General features: G+C 42.0%; 1 protein-coding gene across 2 annotated transcripts in view; it reads left to right on the top strand.

Moving 5' to 3' along the window:
• Positions 1 to 3,053: 3,053 nt before the first annotated feature.
• Positions 3,054 to 18,887, top strand: part of PRRX1 (paired related homeobox 1) — a 132,497-nt gene continuing 116,663 nt past the window's right edge. The window contains exon 1 of one of the 2 annotated variants that reach the window (XM_033962222.1): positions 3,054 to 3,485. In XM_033962222.1, the coding sequence (XP_033818113.1) occupies positions 3,248 to 3,485 (238 nt within the window). In that variant the 5' untranslated portion in view covers positions 3,054 to 3,247. The remainder of the gene's footprint in view (positions 3,486 to 18,887) is intronic. The other variant, XM_033962221.1, reaches the window with a different exon arrangement.

The raw sequence follows: 18,887 nt of genomic DNA, 5'->3' as shown, positions 1-18,887 counted from the left end.
TTCTGCGTAGATGCTAGACGTACCAAATGAACAGCAGGTAAGGCAAGTTGGTGAGCAGTCAATGAACATAAAAGGCTTATAGGGAACTAATAATTTCCCTAAATAGTCTGGTTGACCTGATTGTAATGCTCTTATACGCAAGCGTTAAAGCCTTATGTATAAGATGAAGCCAATGTTATTCCTTTTAAAAAGAAGACATGCAATTACTCTCTACACTAATACTATGAACTATGATGGTAATTATTGGTAGTAGTTTTATTAACACAATTAATTGCTTTGCTTTTTATTACATTACATTACATTAGGGACTTCTATTCGGCCTATACCTTGCAGTTCAAGGCGGATTACAAAAGAGCTAACTGGACATTTCCAGTGAAGTTACAAAAGTATTGGGTTTTGTTTTGTTTTGGTTACAAGGGAGGAGATATCTACTTGGATTTGTAGCACTGGCCAATGTATCGATTTCTGCTCTGCTTCTGTCGCCAACACGTCTCAACAGGTTGGAAGCAATACACTCCACAAAGGAAGAAAAGGCGAGGGAAATATACTCATTCATTTGTTTAGCCCCCTCCTCCCAAAGGAGCCCAGAATGGGGAGTGTGTGGCACAGTGGTAAGAACCACGGCCTCAGCACCCTGAGGTTGTGGGTTCAAATCCTATGCTGCTCCTTGTGACCCTGGACAAGTCACTTAACCCCCCATTGCTCCAGGTACATTAGATAAATTGTGAGTCCACTGGGACAGACAGAGAAAAATGCTTGAGTGAATGTAAACCACTTGGATTAGAAGTGGTATATAAATACTAAAAAAACAACAACAAATAGACCGGACATGACATAAGTGATAATACAGACTTGACGGATGTAGCATAGCTGATAATGCAGCATTTCCATGACTGACATAACATAAATGATAGTACAGCTTCTGCATTACAGGCCTAAACATGGTTGATAGTACAGCATCTGCGTAACAGTGGGTAGCACACTTAAGTTATACTAGGAGTGGCCATTAAGTTAGGTAGCTATTTAAGTTGTATTGGGAATGGTATTTGAGTTACAGTAGGAAGCCCATTAAGTTATACTAGGAGTGGCATTTGAGTTTCATCAGTCAGGTAGTGGAGTTACTGAGTCACTGAGGTCCTGCTTATTAAGGCCCAGGGCCTCGGTGACTCAGTATAGAGGAAGGTTTTCACGTCTTCCTGAAATTCCATAGTCTGTCTAGCGATCTAATGAATCCAATGGCAATAATGAAAGGAAACCCCCCCTCCCCTCTAAATGAGTGTAAGGGCTAAAAGGCCTGTTTCCTATGGAATGAATGAGCAAAGTGGAAAGTCGCTATGCAGGGAATGAGAGAAAAAGAGGATCAACCAGGAATGAAGAAAGAAAAAGGATTCTTCCTCCTGTGAAAGGGATGTCAGATTGGAGACGGATAAAGGGGTACTAATGAAAATGCCTGCCGTGAAATTAATGGGTCCCAAGGAGGAACTTAACCTTATTTGCAGAATGCCCAGTAAACAAGCGGGCTAATCACAAAATCGCATGTCTCTATCTTTTAGCCTTTACTTAAAAAAAACCAACAAAAACCCAACAACCCGAAAGTGGTTTTCCAGTTTGCTGATAACTGCAGAGACAGGGCAAGAATTGTAGATGAAATAATCTGCTTACGAGCACTGACAAGTCCACCAAGGAGCAAAGTGCAAAAATAAAAATCAAGGATGCCCATGCAGAAATTAGAAGACAGAAATAAAGGGGGGGTTATTGGGGGAGGGGGCAAAAAGAGGGAGTTACTGATGAAAAAGTCTCCTCTAGCCCTGCTCCTTAATTAAATGCATGGAAAGAACCGAGGAAAGCACATCTGCTTTCAATCTACATCCCTTTGATGGCATCAAAATGTTCTTTTCCCAGATCAGGGGGCTGGAACTTGCTTTGGGATGTCTACGGCGGCTTTAAGCCCAGACTCCTGACATTTGCACACATGGAGAGGGGGGGGGGACGACCCTTACTCAAAATCCCACGCAAATTATTCCCCGGTTTCTCAAACGTCTTGTCCTCTTTATGTAAAAAAAAAAAAACCCCTAAATTGTGAAACAGAATTAATGTCATCATCTGAATTATTGGGGAGATGGGAGTGGACTTAGAGGCGCCTCTATGCCAAGGGGTTTTCTGAAAATTCTCAAGCTCGGCGCTCTAGTGCGATTTTCAGTCCGACGCTGCCATTCTTTTGAAAATAGGACTGGGGTCTCGCTCATGCACCGTCAAAAGGTCTCAGCAACTCTGCAGTCTGGTCTCTGATGATCCCGCGGCGGCCTAAAAGTAAAGCTGTTGGAACAACAGGAAACGCACCCCCCCAAAAGAGGCGATCGCATTACAAGTCTCAGTTAGGGCGCTTGGTCTTTGACCTAAGGGCCGCCGCGTGAGCGGACCGCTGGGCACGACGGACCGCCGGTCTGACCCAACAGCGGCAATTCTTATATTCTTATGACTTCACCCCCCCCAAAAAAAAATAAAAAAAAAAATCCCTACAGCTCTTATCAAAACACCCAAATGAGTTTGCCCAACAGGATCTTTAAAACAAATCAGAAGGAGTTATAATTAGGAAACAAAATCAGGCACATGTTGTGGGGCGGGGGGGGGGGGTGCCTGACTGACAGGGGCTTTTATTTATTTATTTATTTTTTCTTTGACAGACCCTGACAACGGAATCTACTTTAGGAAATCCAAAAGGATTTGGTAGTCGGGGGTGGGGGGGGGGGCTCTGTGAAACGTCAGAGGCTTTTGGGGGGCCACGTAATTGCAGCCTCTTCTTAAACCGTCCTGCCCGCGTGCCAGTCTCGAGGGCTCCTTTTGAAGCGCCAGAGAGAGTGGCGCGAGCGAGGGAAGGCTCTCGAGACCGACTCGGCCGTTGGACTGCGGAGGAGGAGGAGGAGGGGGGAGGGGAGGACGGGATCCTGCCTTCTCCCACCACATCTGCTACACATCATTGGGGGGGGTGAAACCTTAGAGTTTGCCGGGAGGGGAAACTTTTTTTTTTTCTTCTTCTTTTTTTTTTTTTTTGCTTGAAGTCGGAAGATGTTTTAGAGCCGAACCACGTTTTCTCCCGCCGGGGCCCGAGAGGAAGGTCTGAAGTGGGGGGGAGTCCGGGATTCGTTGGATTTCTCCGTTCGGGACAGCCGGACTTTCGACGGACCCCCCCCTTTTTTTTTTTTTCCTCTTTCGGGAAGCTTGAGTTTGGGGGGGGGGGGGGCTCATCATGACGTCCAGCTATGCCCAGGCCATGGACCGACAGGCGGCCCTCTCCGGCCCGGGGGCGGCCGGCCTGGAGACGCTGCAAGCGAAGAAGAACTTCTCGGTCAGTCACCTGCTGGATCTCGAGGAGGCCGGGGACATGGCGGCGGCGGCTCAGGCCGAGGAGCCGGCGGGCGAGGCGGGCAGGAGCCTGCTCGAGTCCCCGGGGCTCACCAGCGGCAGCGACACCCCTCAGCAAGAAAGTAAGTGCGACCAGAGCGCGCCCCGGGGCCGTGGCGGACTGAACCACCCCAAAGACGGCTGGGGGGGGGGGAGGGGAGCGGAGGGGGACAAAATCAGAAACCTAGGGGACAGAAGCAAACTGGAACAGGACTCATGGGGGGAAGAGGGGGTAGGCAAAAATGGGAAAACCCAATGATGCTAACATTAATAATCGCCCATTAGAATTTTTCTGACATCAATGTAGGATTTAAAGCTTGTTTGTGTACTTCTGAATTGACCGAATCTGTGCTCTATCCCTAGTATATTAATGATGTTTATTTAGGATTTGGATCTACCACTTCTGCATTTTACTGACAATGTATCAAACTAAAATGAAATTAGGTACTTGAGAAAAAAACGACCCTATCTGTCCCCGAGGCTCACAGTCTAGCTCAGGGGTCTCGGGGTCCCTCCTTGAGGGCTGCAATCCAGTTGGGTTGTCAGGATTTCCCCAATGACTATGCATGAGATCTAAGTGCATGCGCTGCTTTCAATGCATAGTCATTGGGGAAATCCTGGAAAACCCGACTGGATTGCGGCCCCTCGAGGAGGGACTTTGAGATCCCTGGTCTAGCTCAAGTAGACCCTAACAAGTAACCAACCCTAAACTCTTCTTCCCTACTAGTATTCCTCAATTCTCCTCCCTTCCCCCACCTCTCCCCTCTGCCTCCTCTATTTATCCTCCCCTAAACTGGAATCCCCCTGCATTTACTAGGTCAGCGTCCCCTAAATTGTAATCCCCCTGCATCTACTGTGTAAACGTCCCCCCAAATTGTAACTTCCTGGAAATGCCCAGCTATCTTATACTATAATCCGCTTAGAACTGCAAGGTACAGGCGGAATAGAAGTCACTTAATGTAATGTAATGTATGGTCTATGTTATATGTGATAATCGGAGGGAAGCAAGATTTTATGTATGTGATATGGAAACTGCATAGTTGTATGCGGTATATAAATTTTTTTAAATAGATAAATAAAAAGCAGGGAACAGGGAGGGAAGACATGGGGGGATGGGGCAGTATAGGCCATGTTAGAAGAGGAGAGAGGTGACCTGAAGGGCAGGAGCATCGCGACCTGGGATGGATGAGAAAAGAAGTTTGTCCAGATACCTTAACTCTCACCCTCATCCCTCTCCTCCCTAGTAAAATCCCCTCTCAAAGCCTCCATTTCTCTGGTTATCTTTTCCTCTTCTAAAAATCAACCAAGAATACAGTTCCCTAAAATGTAAAGCTCCAGGAAATGTCCAGCTTTCCTAATTGTTATCCTATTTGTAATATTGCCTAGAAATGTCCAATTATCTTATTTGTTATCTAATTCGCAATTTCTCCTAGAATTATCCAGCTTTCTTATCTCACTTGTAACCAAAAAATTGTAACGATCCTGGAAATGTCCAGTTAGATCTTTTGTAATTCGCCTAGAACTGCAAGGTACAGGCGGAATAGAAGTCACTAATGTAATGTAATTTCACTCGGATGGATCCCGCCAGAGAGAACTTTGGAATTATAGACATCAACTGGTGGAGGATAATCGGGAAGGGTAGGCAGGCGCCATAATTAGATTCTAATTAAAGTGGAAAGGGGGGGGAGGGAGAGAAATGGTTGAGAAGTGAGGGGTACAGTGGGAAGCTCTGGCGTCTTGCCTGTCTGCTGGGAAAGAGCCTCCAGCAGTTTCATTTGGGGGTCTGACAACTGGACATTGAGTCCCTGGAAACAATCATTATTACATCAAATCTTGATCATTTGTTCTTACAGCTGTAAGTCAATCAGAGGGGGATGCCTCTCCCCCAAACTCTTTTGTTCACTGAAAATTGTTTCTGTAGTTTTTAAATTTAGGAACTTTTCTTGACAAAATCCATCTCTGGGAGAGCGGATGATTTTTTCATGTCATGGGTCTGTAAGCAGCCTGCAAAAGTTACATGTCTGAATTTCTGTTAATTTTTTATTTGTTCCCATACAAGGATGGAGTTTGAAAAGTTGCCTCACAAATTGCTCTAACAAAAAATTCACTAAAATCTCATTTTTTATTTTTTTTTTCGTTTCTGGAGGCTTTAGTCCCCCTTCTCCCAGAAATGGTCACATATAATCAAGATAAAGAAATATTCATCTCAAAATGACAGTGCATATAAATGCAAGCTCTATACAGAGACATTAAGAAAAAAGTTACTGAAAATTAGTGCTTGTAAAGCATAGTAATTCTAGCTAAGAAAGGTTATATAGCTTGCTGCTTGGTTGGAAAAGTTTTGTTCTGGCCACGGTGTTATTATCAGAGTACAAGAGATTAGCTCACTTGCATCCCATAGGGCATAAAGGATTTTAGACACAGACAGGATCTTCTTTCTATCCCTTATCAGAACTTTATCCTGTTTGAGCATTACTCTACTGATCATTTCCCCAGTAAATATACCATTCCTGTTTTGGGAAAAGGACAGGCCGATTTTGTTCAGCAAAATTGAACACACAAGTCCATGCTACAGCAAGTTTCTCTACAATGAGATGACACAAGGACTCCCAAAATACTAGCAAGCCTTGTACTGCCTGTGCTGTATCTGGCCTTTTTTTTTTTAAACGAAAACATCTAGCTACTATAGCATCTGAAATCTGTGAGTAATAATATAGACAGAAATTAATAAAGTCGAAGACCTGTCAATAGAAACAAGCCATGTCGGGGGTTTCTTATTGTTGTAGGAGCTTTTGGTGGTGTTATCCCAAAACTAGCTACATTTCTTTTTTATTTTCTTTATCAATTTTCATATCGACATCATTTCCAATAATAACTTCTAACAAAAAAAAAAACTAGCTACATTTCTTTAAAAAAAATCTGACAATTACAGATTTGACAACAGCAAAAAATAATTTTGACAAACAAAACCCGCAGGAGTTGAAATGAGAGACTTAACAACACAAACAAACAACAAAGAGCGAAATAGAGAGTCTCTGAGTCTCTGGAGTTGTCAACAGTTTTGCTAAGTTCAAGCTATGTTTTACAACAATTCCTGGATAATTCCTAAGCTTCTGGATGCATCTTATGAGTTAAGTGCTATAAATAATAATAATAATGATAGCCTGCCTTAAGAACTAAACGAAAATACTGACACTGGAAACCGAGAGACATCATAGGATTCTTAGATAGGTGAAAAGGGGGCAAACGTCAATTATCCGATGAATAAGAGTAAAGCGGCCTGAAGCAACCAGCTGTGAGAGAGCAGTTGGTGTCCTATGTGGGATGTGAGGAAGGGAGTGTCCTTCAGAAATGTACCATTTTGGTGCCTAGGTGAATTCCATTTTGCACCTCAGTCATTGAGCTGGCAGATCCCTAGAACCCATCCAAATTCTGATAAACTCAACAGCTGTGATTACCTCAACACCTCTCAGAATAATACCTGACATCATATTTTTTTGAATATGAATTGTTTTTTCATAGATGTGCTATGTTTAGAAATAAAACTATACAAAGCTTGTTTTCTGTATAACTGTCAGACTTGACCAATTGTAATACAATTTGGAAAATATCATCCCTAATACATGTGTAATAAGCCTACATTCACGCCAGCCACCTCGTCTAAAAGACATCCCCACTTCCTAGTGTTTATTATCATGATATGCATAGACGCCATTTTGCCTTTATTAACAGTTACCATGGTTTTCAGTCAGGCAGATCTGATCCTTATTACATGAGTTGTCTTTTTGCTTTTTCTTTGTTAGTGACCTGTGTGTTCGTGGGGTTTTTTTGTGTTTTTTTGAAACGTGCAAGTACTCTTATTTTAGGACGTAGTATAGCCGCTCTCTAAAAAATTTATCCTGGAGAAAGGTTAAGATTTCTAGAAAAGAGGTAGAAAAGGATAAGTTTTTCTTCACCCAAAGGGTCGTGGACACTTGGAATGCGCTACCGGAGGAAGTGATCAGGCAGAGTACGGTACAGGGATTCAAACAGGGATTGGACGGATTCCTGAGGGATAAAGGGATCGTGGGATACTGAGAGAGGTGCTGGGATGTAACACAAGTTTAGAAAGCTAACCAGGTAATAAGTATAGAAAGCCAACCAGGTCGTGCATGTGCAAGACCGGAGGGTTAGGACTTCGATGGGAAGATAGGACTTCAATGAGAAACCAAGGTGGCAAGGGAGCCCCTTCTGGTGATTCAGACAGGTCGTGACCTGTTTGGGCCGCCGCGGGAGCGGACTGCCGGGCAGGATGGACCTATGGTCTGACCCGGCGGAGGCACTGCTTATGTTCTTAAGTGTAGAATATGCTTTAAGGAAATTGTGAAAAACAGACTTTTGGCCGGTCAGGAAGCGGCAGGGCCCAATTAGTTTGCACTGAAGAAAACATTGTGACAGTTGAAGAATCAAGTAATGAAGTGATGTTGTTTAGTTAAGGTGTCTGGTGTGAGTGTAGGCTAGTTGCAAATTGCAGATTCAGGATGATATGTCCCAAATTGTGTTGAAATTGGTCAAGTTTTGAAAGAGTTATGCAGAAAACAAGCTTTGTATTTTTTATTTATTTTTATTTTTTTAACACAATGTACACGCACCCACATAGGAGATTAATTTGCAGAGGCTATTTATCTGGCTGAGCAAACTGTTTGAAAGTCGCTTACCCTCCTCATCAGTTGTTGGGCTGATGTGACTGTCAAGATCTGATTTGCTTGGACAACAGCTGCTTTTTGCCTCTTTCCAGAAGCTACCGCCCTAGGCCACCACCTAGGATGCCTGTTAAGACGGCCCGGTATTTCATGGGGATAATTTTATAACGGGGTGCTTAGAGAAGCCCGGAAAGGTGCCTATTTTATCAAAGCATTTTATTTGGTTCTCTTCTATCCAACTTTTCCAAAACAGTTTACAACCACTACATAGTACCTTATTTCATGTCATAGAAATCCATTGTTATTGGGGGGGGGGGGTAATTTATATTCTGCCTTTTCCAAGGGGGAGTACACAATAACATCCACATTGCAAATTATTAACATAACTAATAACACACATTACAAGAAGAGTCAGTAAAACACATAAGACGCGCTAAAGGCTAAGGCATCCATTATATTCTATGGGCGCCTTAGCATTTTCCGCGCACTAATCTTTAGTGTGCGCTAAAGTGGTTAGCGCACCTTAATAAAAGGACCCCATAGTCACTAAAACACATGCTGCATTATCCATGTTGGCATTCATAAAATAATCAAATTCTCATTTGTTGCATTGTGCTGCCTCATAACTTCTCAAAAACAAAGATGCTTTCTCTTGTTTCCTAAATAATCTGGGGTGAGTTGGAGTCTGGTTCCTCTCTTTTGGGTCAGCAAATGAAAACGCATATACAATGTACAGCAGTGCGTATGTCTAGTAGCACTATAGAAATGATAACCCTTACCCCCCCCCCTCTTCTACGAAACTGCACTAGCAGTTTCTAGCGTGGGGCGCTTCCAACGCTCATAGGAACTCAATGAGCATCGGAAGCAGCGCGGGCTATTCAGCGCAGCTCTCTCTGCGCTAAAAACCGCTAGCGCGGTTTCATAGAAGAGGGGGTTAGGTTCTTCAGTAAAATCATAACACCTAATTCTTAAAACCAGTTACTGTTTAAACTTAGTACTGACTCCTCCTAATTCCCCTCAGGAGAAAAGAATGCCTTCATGTTCCCCCCATATTTTTTATGGTAACTCGGGAGCAAATTCCACATTTTAGGATCTGGCTGCTGTAATATAAAGAAGTACAACAAAACAATCCAAAGGAAAAAAGGTGATGTGATACCTTTTTTATTGGACTAACTCAATGCATTTTACGATGAGCTTTTGAAGGTAACCCTTCCACTGAAAGTGCCTGCGCTTGGATGCTAGTTTTTCCCCTGAAGTAGGCTAGATCTTAATTATCAGTTAAGCAGGTATCAATTATGTTTCTTTTATAAAATAGGATCCCTTAACCAGCTCCACCAGTGCACAAGGGCCCATGTACTTTCTGCATATCCTAGGATTCTATATTTATTAATTCATTTTTCTATACCATTCTCCCCAGGTAACTCAGAACAATTTACATGAACTTATTCGGATACTCAAGCAGTTTTTCCTGTCTGTCCCAGCGGGCTCACAATCTATCTAGGGGGGATTGAGTGACTTGCCCAGGGTCACACAGAGCAGCATGGTTTGAACCCACAACCTCAGACTGCTAAGGCTGTAGCTTTAACCACTGCGCCACACTCTCCCCTTTCTAGCACCCAAAGTTCTGCCTTCAACTTTGAGTGCGCTTTAATGCTGCGTGCACAAATCAATTGAATAATGAGCTCCGAACCATCAATCATTGGATGCTAACAACCAATTATTCATGTTACTTGACTCTCATTAAAATTTGCACGTGCATCTGGATGCATGCTTTTTGTAAGGCACGACCCCTAACGACCATGGGTATGTCAGGGACGTTCTAAAAAGTTGTACACGGTTTCAGCAGGTGTAAGTTTGGCATCCCAAAGTTAGGCATGGGATCCGTGCTAGTTGCTATTCTATATAAAAGCATGCGCCCTTTATAAAATAGTGCGTAATGATGGAATTTTTTCCAGTGCCTACATTTCGGTGCCATTTATCGAATTCCCTCCATGATATATATGATTACTCTGTCCAAATTATGCCCCAGGAATGCATTTGCATAGATCACTTAACACAGGCATATTTTTTCTGTATGTCTACATTTTATTGCCATATGTGGACATGCAATTTTATGAAATAAAAACCTTTTTCTGCATATACAACAGGCTTTACCTGTGAGGACAGTATTTTAAAATGTTATCTCTTTATTTTTCTATACTGTTCTCCCAAGGGAGTTCGGAAACGGTTTACATGAATTTATTCAGGCACTCAAACATTTTTCCCTGTCTGTCCCGGTGGGCTCACAATCTAACAGACCTGGGGCATTGGGGGGATTAAGTGACTTGCCCAGGGTCACAAGGAGTCACACTCTTCCCTTCAACAATTACCTCCCCCTCACACCTATATATGGTACATTCATGTATGTTCACATATATGTACACATGTAGGGAGGGCCCTGCTTATTAGCTCTTAGTGCGCTTTAGGTGCTGTATGGACCATAGGAATACAGTGGGCTGCATTCACTAAACTTTAGTAAACATGGCCATTTCATTCATATGGTGATATAGGAGAGGCTGTGTCCAAGGCCTCGTTAATTCCATGCTGTGGAAGGCAGTATGTAAAGTCAATAAATCAAATCATATTATTATTGTGTTTGTATGTGTGATTTGGATATTATATAGACACTCTGATTCCAAGCTTAGGTATATGTATTATCTCTTTAATGTATACTTCACTAATACTGTATACCAAATTCAGAAGTGGGCTGAGAGTCTCACTGAAAGCTTTAGTATTAGTGATCTCCACAAATGATTTATCATATTTTATAATATTTACTTTGGATTAGTGTTGTAAATCTCAGGTATAGCCTGGAATAGTGCTTGTGTTTTTTTCCAGAGTTCCTACTGATGTCTAAAAATAAAAAGCAGTTAACACTTTTGCACAAAGGGCTCATTTAATAAAGCCGCGGTAATCGCTCCGATGCCCGTAGCGATTTAATGGGCGTCGGAGCATTTGCCGCGCGGCAGCCAGCACCGCGGTTTTGTAAAAGAGGGGGGAACATGAGATGACTTATTCAAAAGAGAATTTTCCATTCTGTAACCACGAAAAAAAAGTCATCATTGAAAAAGGACTTCACGTCCCCCCAAAAAGCCACCTTTGTTGGGAACTGAAATAAAAGCAAAGCATTCCTCCCCTCCCCCCTTTCTACAAAGCTGCACGCCAACAGCCCTGAAGCCCTTTAAATCCCTATGGGCTTTGGGTCAGTTGCCATATTGGCCCATGCTAAACAGCTTCGTAAAAGATGCCATTTATTTTTAATTTAAAAGCTAAAGTCCCCTTTTTTTGTTGACGAATTGAAATCTCCAAGAGGATAAAAAATCTTTGCCTTTTATTAGTTCCTACCTTGCTTTCAATTAATTTCCTCTGTAGAGTAAGGTGCATGACATTATTCTAAACCTACAGATTCACTGAAACGTATAAAAACTTCAAACCAGAACTCCTACTGTAAAAATTAACAATTCTGGGACCAATCAAATACAGTAGAATCCTGAATTGCAAGTTTCCATTATTTCTTATGGGGAAGTTTGCTTATGAGTGCTTTGGATTACAAGCATGCTTCTGGAATGAATTGTGCTTGCAATCCAAGGTTTTACTGTATGTCTTTTCAGACATGGATAACCATGTTAGGTGATTAGATACGAGCAACATCTCTTCCGTCTAAATAACAAGCCTTATAATTCTAACCTCTTGCTTCAAATTTCTGCAGTTGAAATTAGTAAGTATATGTGAATGTTATCATCCAAACTTCATGGATCCATGTTCTGGGCATTAAAACTTTCACTAGCATGTGTTAAGTGCCATTAACACACATAAGCAACCCTTATGGTGAGTGTTAGCATTTGTGAAAGCATTTGCAAGGTTTATTACATTCATCAGCCTTTGTTGAAGTGCATAAAATAACCCTAGGGTTCATAGCAGATGAGTAATCTCCAACTCAAACCCTTTGCAGGGCCACATTTTGGATTTGTCGGTACTTGGAGGGCCTCAGAAAAAATAGTTAACGTCTTATTAAAGAAATGAGGTAAAACTCTTTCTAGTTTCTAAATCTTTCCTTTTGGCTAAGTCTTAATAATAATATTGTCATTTATAGCTAAAGAGACATATGATCGAGAAACAGTTTTATTTTACTTTTGTGATTATGATAAACATACCCAGGGCCTCAAAATAGTACCTGTTTGAGACCACTGGTCTAGATGTAACAGTTGCAAGATAAAACCTCTGTCTTTTTATTTTTATTTTTCATACTGTTTCTTCAGGTACTTTAGTTAGATTGTGAACCTTTGGGACAGTTAGGGAATTTCCAAGTACCTATCTTATTTATTTAGTGTTTATTTATTGTATCTTTAATGCATCATTTTTGTAAACCGCTTAGAAACCTCACGGTTATTAGCGGTATATAAGAATTAAAATAAAAAGAGAAAGAGAAAGTAATGAATGGCAGTACATATCTAAGAAATTAGATATATGGATTACAGAAAGGTAATTCGATAATATAACACATTTAATAAACTATTTTGATTGTGTTCCGATATAAAATTAGTATTAAAAGCTTTATAAATAAGAATAAATAAAAATAGGGCGAAAGTTATCAATGTGGGCTACTGCTAATATGGGTTATTTTACCACTAACTGGCTCTATTTTAGTATAGTCCCCTTTTTTAATGCAAGGAGACCTAAACCCCCTTTTACTAAACTGCGATAGCAGTTATTAGCGCAGGGAGCCACGCTGAATGCTGCGTGCTGCTCCTGATGCTCATAGGAACTCTATGACCGTCAGGAGTAGCGCGGAGCTTTCAGCGTGGCTCCCTGCGCTAAAAAATGCTATCGCAGTTTAGTAAAAAAGGGGAGGGGGAGGGCTAGTTACTAATAACCCAGGCTAAACAATAAAATAACCCATCTTAACGGTAATCCATATCGATAGTTTTCCCCCTAAATTAAACATAAAGCAAAGTCTTTCCCAAGCACTCAGCAGGAGCTTGCCTGGATATTATTCAGGGCTGGGATAGGCAGGGAACTATTCTGGAACATCGGGGTGACATATGGCAAAAGTTTAGTTACAGTTGAAAGGGCTGCAGGAATCCCTGAGAAGATTCAACTGCAGGCAACTTTGATTCAGGAAACTTTAGCGAATGACAAGGATTTGTGCTGTCAAATATATAAAGCAAAAACAAACAAAATAAAGCAGGTAATGATGATAATAGTAAGCTTTCGCTTTTAGATTGCCTTCTAAGCACAGCGCTTATCATTGTAATTTATCCACAAATCTGTCTATAGGACCACTAGGGACCCCTGAAGAAGACAATTACGTCGAAACACGGACCGTGTTGGGTCCATATGTTTCCAGTGGTTTAGGTCTTAGATGTTTTTATGTGGATTAATTATTTTGTCTTAATAAAGCCTTCATCTTGGACATCAACTCTCCACAAGCTTTTTGTTGTTTTTTGATAATAGTAAGCTAACATTTCAAATAAAGGTTATTAAGAAAATATACTTTCAGAATTCTGCTGATGTCCAGCCTGCAGTGGGGCTTGCTTTATCCAGCTCAGACAGCTCTGCCAGTCTGGCAAGGCTATTGGTCTGTGTCTGCCTTCCAGCATCTGGGTGTCTGGCTGTGTCCATAAGCTCTAGGGCAGGCATGATATCTATTAAATTAGGGATTCACACCGCAGACTGACCACACATAAAGCAACATTTATAAATCAATTTATCTGCATGTGCGGGGGGAGTGGCATAAAGCCGTGGCTATTCTTTTGTATCTTAAATTTCAGTTCACATTTTTTTAGTACAAGTCAATACAAAAACATGGAGGGGTTAAGAGTTTTTGTGCTCTTTGGATGTAAAAACAATACTGTACTACTAGATATCATTTCTATAGGGCTACTAGAGGTACACATTCACAACACTGTACATTAAAACTAATTAATATATGCTCAAAGCATTAACAAGCTACATTTGCAGAGTTGGGTTTTTTTTTTTTTCAAATATAATTTATTATAGATGGTAATTTGGCACAACCTTACAGAATTGCTACCATAGATTTTAGCACCCCTATGTTTGCAAGAAATAAAGAGACAAATAGGTCCTGTTAGACACATCGCTTTTCATCTGGATGCTTTCTCATAATTTGTCTAAATGCACAGATGGCCGCTTTCAGAATTACAGTCTTTAAGACAAAACATTAAACCGGACCAGTTGCTGTGCAAACTATGGTTTCAGTTTGAGAAAAGATTTTGCAAGCAATAAGCAGATAGCAGTGACTCATTAAGACCTGGGTAAGATGATCAGCAGTTATATGAAGGAAAAAGTGGAAAGGGATGAGAGGGACTGTGAATGAATGATCCAAAGAATGGATGGGGTACGGATAAGGGGAAAATGATTTTGAATTAGACTAGGTTGAATTGTTATTCAATACTAAGCTGATATATTTTACAGTTGTGTACTATTTGGAATTATATTACCTATCTAGGCGTTAGGGCTGATCTAACCCATTATGGAATTCTAGTGCAAAGCAGCTTTGGTGTACCAATATCTACTGTAGGTGTGACTACTTACACCATGTGAATGCCACACTTAACTGTGCTTTGCAGTAGAGAATGACACGGTGACAAAATTCATCACTGTCCCCGCGGATAACCACGGGAAACCATTTCCATGTCATTCTTTAAGGAGAGAGGGAAGAATCAGAGTATGAATGGACACACCACTGACCCTCAAGCCTTGCATTGAAGAATGCTGGTGTAGAAGGACTGAAGTTGAGAAAGACACTAAAGAATGATGGTCTCCGGTATCCAGAGCAGATATTGTGATGTCATAATGCCTCATTGCACCAATGCCTAAGAGCCAATCACATGGTGATGTCACAGTGGCTCATATGTCACAGTAGCTCATATAAGAATCAGACTATGAATGGGCATAGCCACTGACCCTCAAGCCTTGCATTGAAGAAAGCTGGTGTCGAAAGGCTGAGGTTGAGAAAGACTAAAGAATGACAGTCTCTGGTATCCAGAGCAGATATTGTGATGTCATAATGTCTCATTCCACCAATGCCTAAAAGCCAATCACATCAGTGATGTCACAATGGCTTCATTATCCTATACTTGGCTCATATAAGAACCAGAGTGTGAATGGGCCCAGTCACTGACCCTCAAGCCTTGCATTGGAGAAAGCTGGTGTCGAAGGACTGAGGTTGAGATAGACACTAAAGAATGACACGGGATGGTTTCCCACAGTTTTCCGTGGGGATGGGAACGGTGATGAATTTTGTCACCGTGTCATTCTCTACTTTGCAGCATATGGAACTCCTAGTAGTCTACAAGTGGAGTGTGTTGTTAGACGGAATGCCCATGACACACCTATGCTCCACCCACAGGTATGGTTTATTTGCATGCTATGCAACGGGTATGTGCTAGGTTTACAGAATAGCGCCTAGCACAGTGTTTCCCAAGTCGGTCCTGGAGTACCCTCTTAATAGTCAGGATATACACAATGAATATGCATGAAAGAGATTTGCATACAATGGAAGCAGTGTATGCAAATGAAAGTCATGCAAATTCATTGTGGACATCCTGAAAATTTGCTGCCTCTATGTAGAGTCCTTATTGTTTCAAAATGCAGCAGAATATGGCAGTATTTTCCTTTGCTTGGTACAATTCAGCTGACTTTATCATGAACTAGGCATCCTGTTGTCTGTCCCTCTTTCTGTTTACTGTTCTAGTTGGTCTCTGCCCTGTGACATATAGAGACATTCAACGCAAACAAACAAAAATCTCATGCAAACTGTAGATCTGCCAGGTTAAAATTGAATATCCTTAAACCCATACCAATATCTTCCTTCTCAACATGTCAACAAGTGAGCCACAAATATCTCCAGATTTCTGTCATTTACTGGCAACTCAGGGATTTTGCTGAATAATCCAGATTTGTTTTAAAATGTGCTTTCTCTTATGTTGTGCCCGCCAGAACTGCATTTTAATTCTAAGATGTTTTCAAGTTTCAAATTCCTTATACCGCTCAATCAGACTTCTGAGCGGTGTACAATAAAAATACAGCTTTCGTCATATAAAATAGGGGTGAACATTTGACAAATAGAATCTACATCATAAATTCAGACAATGACAGACAGAAACAAATGGAAAAAGGGGAGGTACTACAATATTTAAAAAAGAGAACAATTAAGGATGTTGTTCCCAGATATTTAATGCTAGGCTATGTGTGGGCACTGGCATTCAATATCTGGGTTTATGCAGTTAAGTGCAATATTCAGCACTTAACTGCCTAAGGGGGGAATTCATCAAAGGGCACTAAAAGTGTGTTAACTTGCGCAATTGCAAAGTTGACCATAGGAATATAATGGGCATCTTTAGCGGTTAGCATGCACTAATGTGCTTGGTGCCCTTTAAATTTCCCCCAAATGACACTGCATAAATATAGGACTGTCTTAAGCAGGTAAGTGCTGAATATAGGCACTTAACCGCAGAAGTGCTAACACTGTCCTCAGACCTCCCACAAAACAGACAGTGTTCACTTTAGAGATCTGTGGTGATATTCAGTGACACTAACCAGTTAATTGTCACCAGTGGCTTAGTAAGAAGGGTGGGGGGAGGCACCCTGGGAACTGCCTTGGTAGGGGTGCTGGTACCTCTTCTCCTCTCTGTCCCTCCCCCTGCTTCTTCCCACCCCTCCCCAACCCATGTGTGCCTTCCCTTCCCCCCCATATCTCTAGCTTTTCGCCTGAGTGAGCAGAAGCTCCAACCTGCTACTCTGGCCATCCTCAGCTCTCCCTCTGATGTCACTTCCTGGTCTAGGGACCAGGAAGTAATGTCAGAGGGAGAGTCAAGGCCGGCGCAGGTATCAAGTTGGAGCTGCTGTTCGTTAAGGATGTTTGGGGGAAGGGAAGGGAGCATACACACATGGGGGGAGGGTTGGGAAGAAGAGGGCAGGTGGCACAAACTCCCGGATGCCTCCCACCCTCGCTATGCCATTGGGCATAGCTAGGGAGGTTGGCACCTGGCATCACCTCACTGTATGCCTCCCCACTCTTCCCTGCTGCTTGAGCATCACTCCACCCACCACTACCTCTTCAAATGTTCACGGGCACGAGCAACATCTCACGACCAGGATATGACATCACAAGGGAGCCGAGGCTGGCGCGAGCATCAAGTGGAAGATGCTGCTTGCACCTGTGAACATGGGGAGGGGCAGAGAGGAGGACAGGCACCGATGCCCACAGCAATGCCTTGGGCATGCCTTACTACGCCACTGATTGTTACTGAATATCAGTGGGTAACCCACAAAAGCAATTTAACCGGCTTGGAGCCATTTCTGGCCGATTAAATTGCTTTGAATATCGACTCCTTTAGTACTCTCTCTTTTCAACAATCAGCTTGACTGAATTAACACACAGCACCAACACTGACCAACTGTGATATAGGTAATAAAAATCAAACTTTTAAAAGCTTTTCTCACTCGTCTCCAAGGGTTTCTTGTTTATGGAAATGAAGTGCGATAGGTCCAAATCCTGAAAGTGTCAAAAGAGTTTAGGAAGTAGCATTAATGGGAGCTAGAGAGCATATTGTAGACAACATTTCAATATTCAGGTACTTAGCATCAATCACACGGAATTCTGAATTGGCCGACATTGTAAACAGTTCGTTTGCCTGGTTGTTGCAGTTTTCCAGGTTTTGCCGCGTCTAGGGGGTCTTTTACAAAGGCGCGCTAGCCGATTTAGCGCACGCTAAATGCTAATGCGTCCATAGATTATAATGGGCACGTTAGCATTTAGCGCGCGCTAAATCGGCTAGCACGCCTTTGTAAAGGGCCCCCCCCTAGTCAGGTAGAACCGACATTTCAGCCATCATGCTGTGGCTTTCTTCAGGGTAATCTGTGAGGTCTGCAGTTGGTCCTTAAACTGATTGATCGGGGCTTGAGCTGAATGAGGAAGGAAAGTCAGTTGGTCACCAATTTGAATTTTGGTGGGAAAATCAGTTGGGTCTCTTTTTTTCCCATAGAATGGAAAATTCTCTGGTGAGTTTAAAGATGTTGTCAAATTTCAAGTTTAATTGGTTCTTGATATACCACTCATTGAAAAAGTCTAAGTGGTTTACAGTCAAATCAAATATTTAAAAAGACAATTACAGGGAATGTAATAATCAACCAACCAACATGAAACAGAGGGAATGAGGGAAAAGAAATACAATATTAGAAAAAGAAAATAAAGTAGAGGTAGAGAGGGGAGACACAAACAGGAGGGGGGGGAAATATTTATATTAATCTGTTCTTGATCTATTTTTCTCTCATGCTCCTTCAATATTTCCATCTGTCTACCTTCTGTCTGCTTTGTACTAATCCGTGATGGTATCAAGCCAAGAAAGTGCTTGAATTTTTCCCAGAATCCCGAATCCTTACTCTGTTGCTTTTGCCATCACTGAAAATCAAGTCGCATGTCCCGCCAGACAGGTGAAGGGGGAGGAGAAAAGGGTTATATGCTCTTCAGCGGCTGGTATCATGCTTGTTTTGGTTTTCTGAGTTTCATTTGCCTATGGGAATATTCAGCAGCTGATGACAGCAACGCCTCTGTATACAGTGAAGTGTGCGCGGTACCACTCACCTTAATGGTTTTGGCGCTCCTTTGTGATTCCCTTCAGGGCAGCTATGTTAGCAGGTGTCACACCCCCTTGATCTGATTCCTCCTAATTCTTTGTAATGTCACAAATGACAATCAAATTTTCTCCAGCTTCATATGGAATATAAAATATTGAATAG

The sequence above is a fragment of the Geotrypetes seraphini genome, chromosome 10 (assembly GCF_902459505.1).
Source record: "Geotrypetes seraphini chromosome 10, aGeoSer1.1, whole genome shotgun sequence".
In the NCBI taxonomy this organism is placed as follows: Eukaryota; Metazoa; Chordata; class Amphibia; order Gymnophiona; family Dermophiidae; genus Geotrypetes; species Geotrypetes seraphini.
This window is presented reverse-complemented; position numbering and strand designations above follow the sequence as displayed.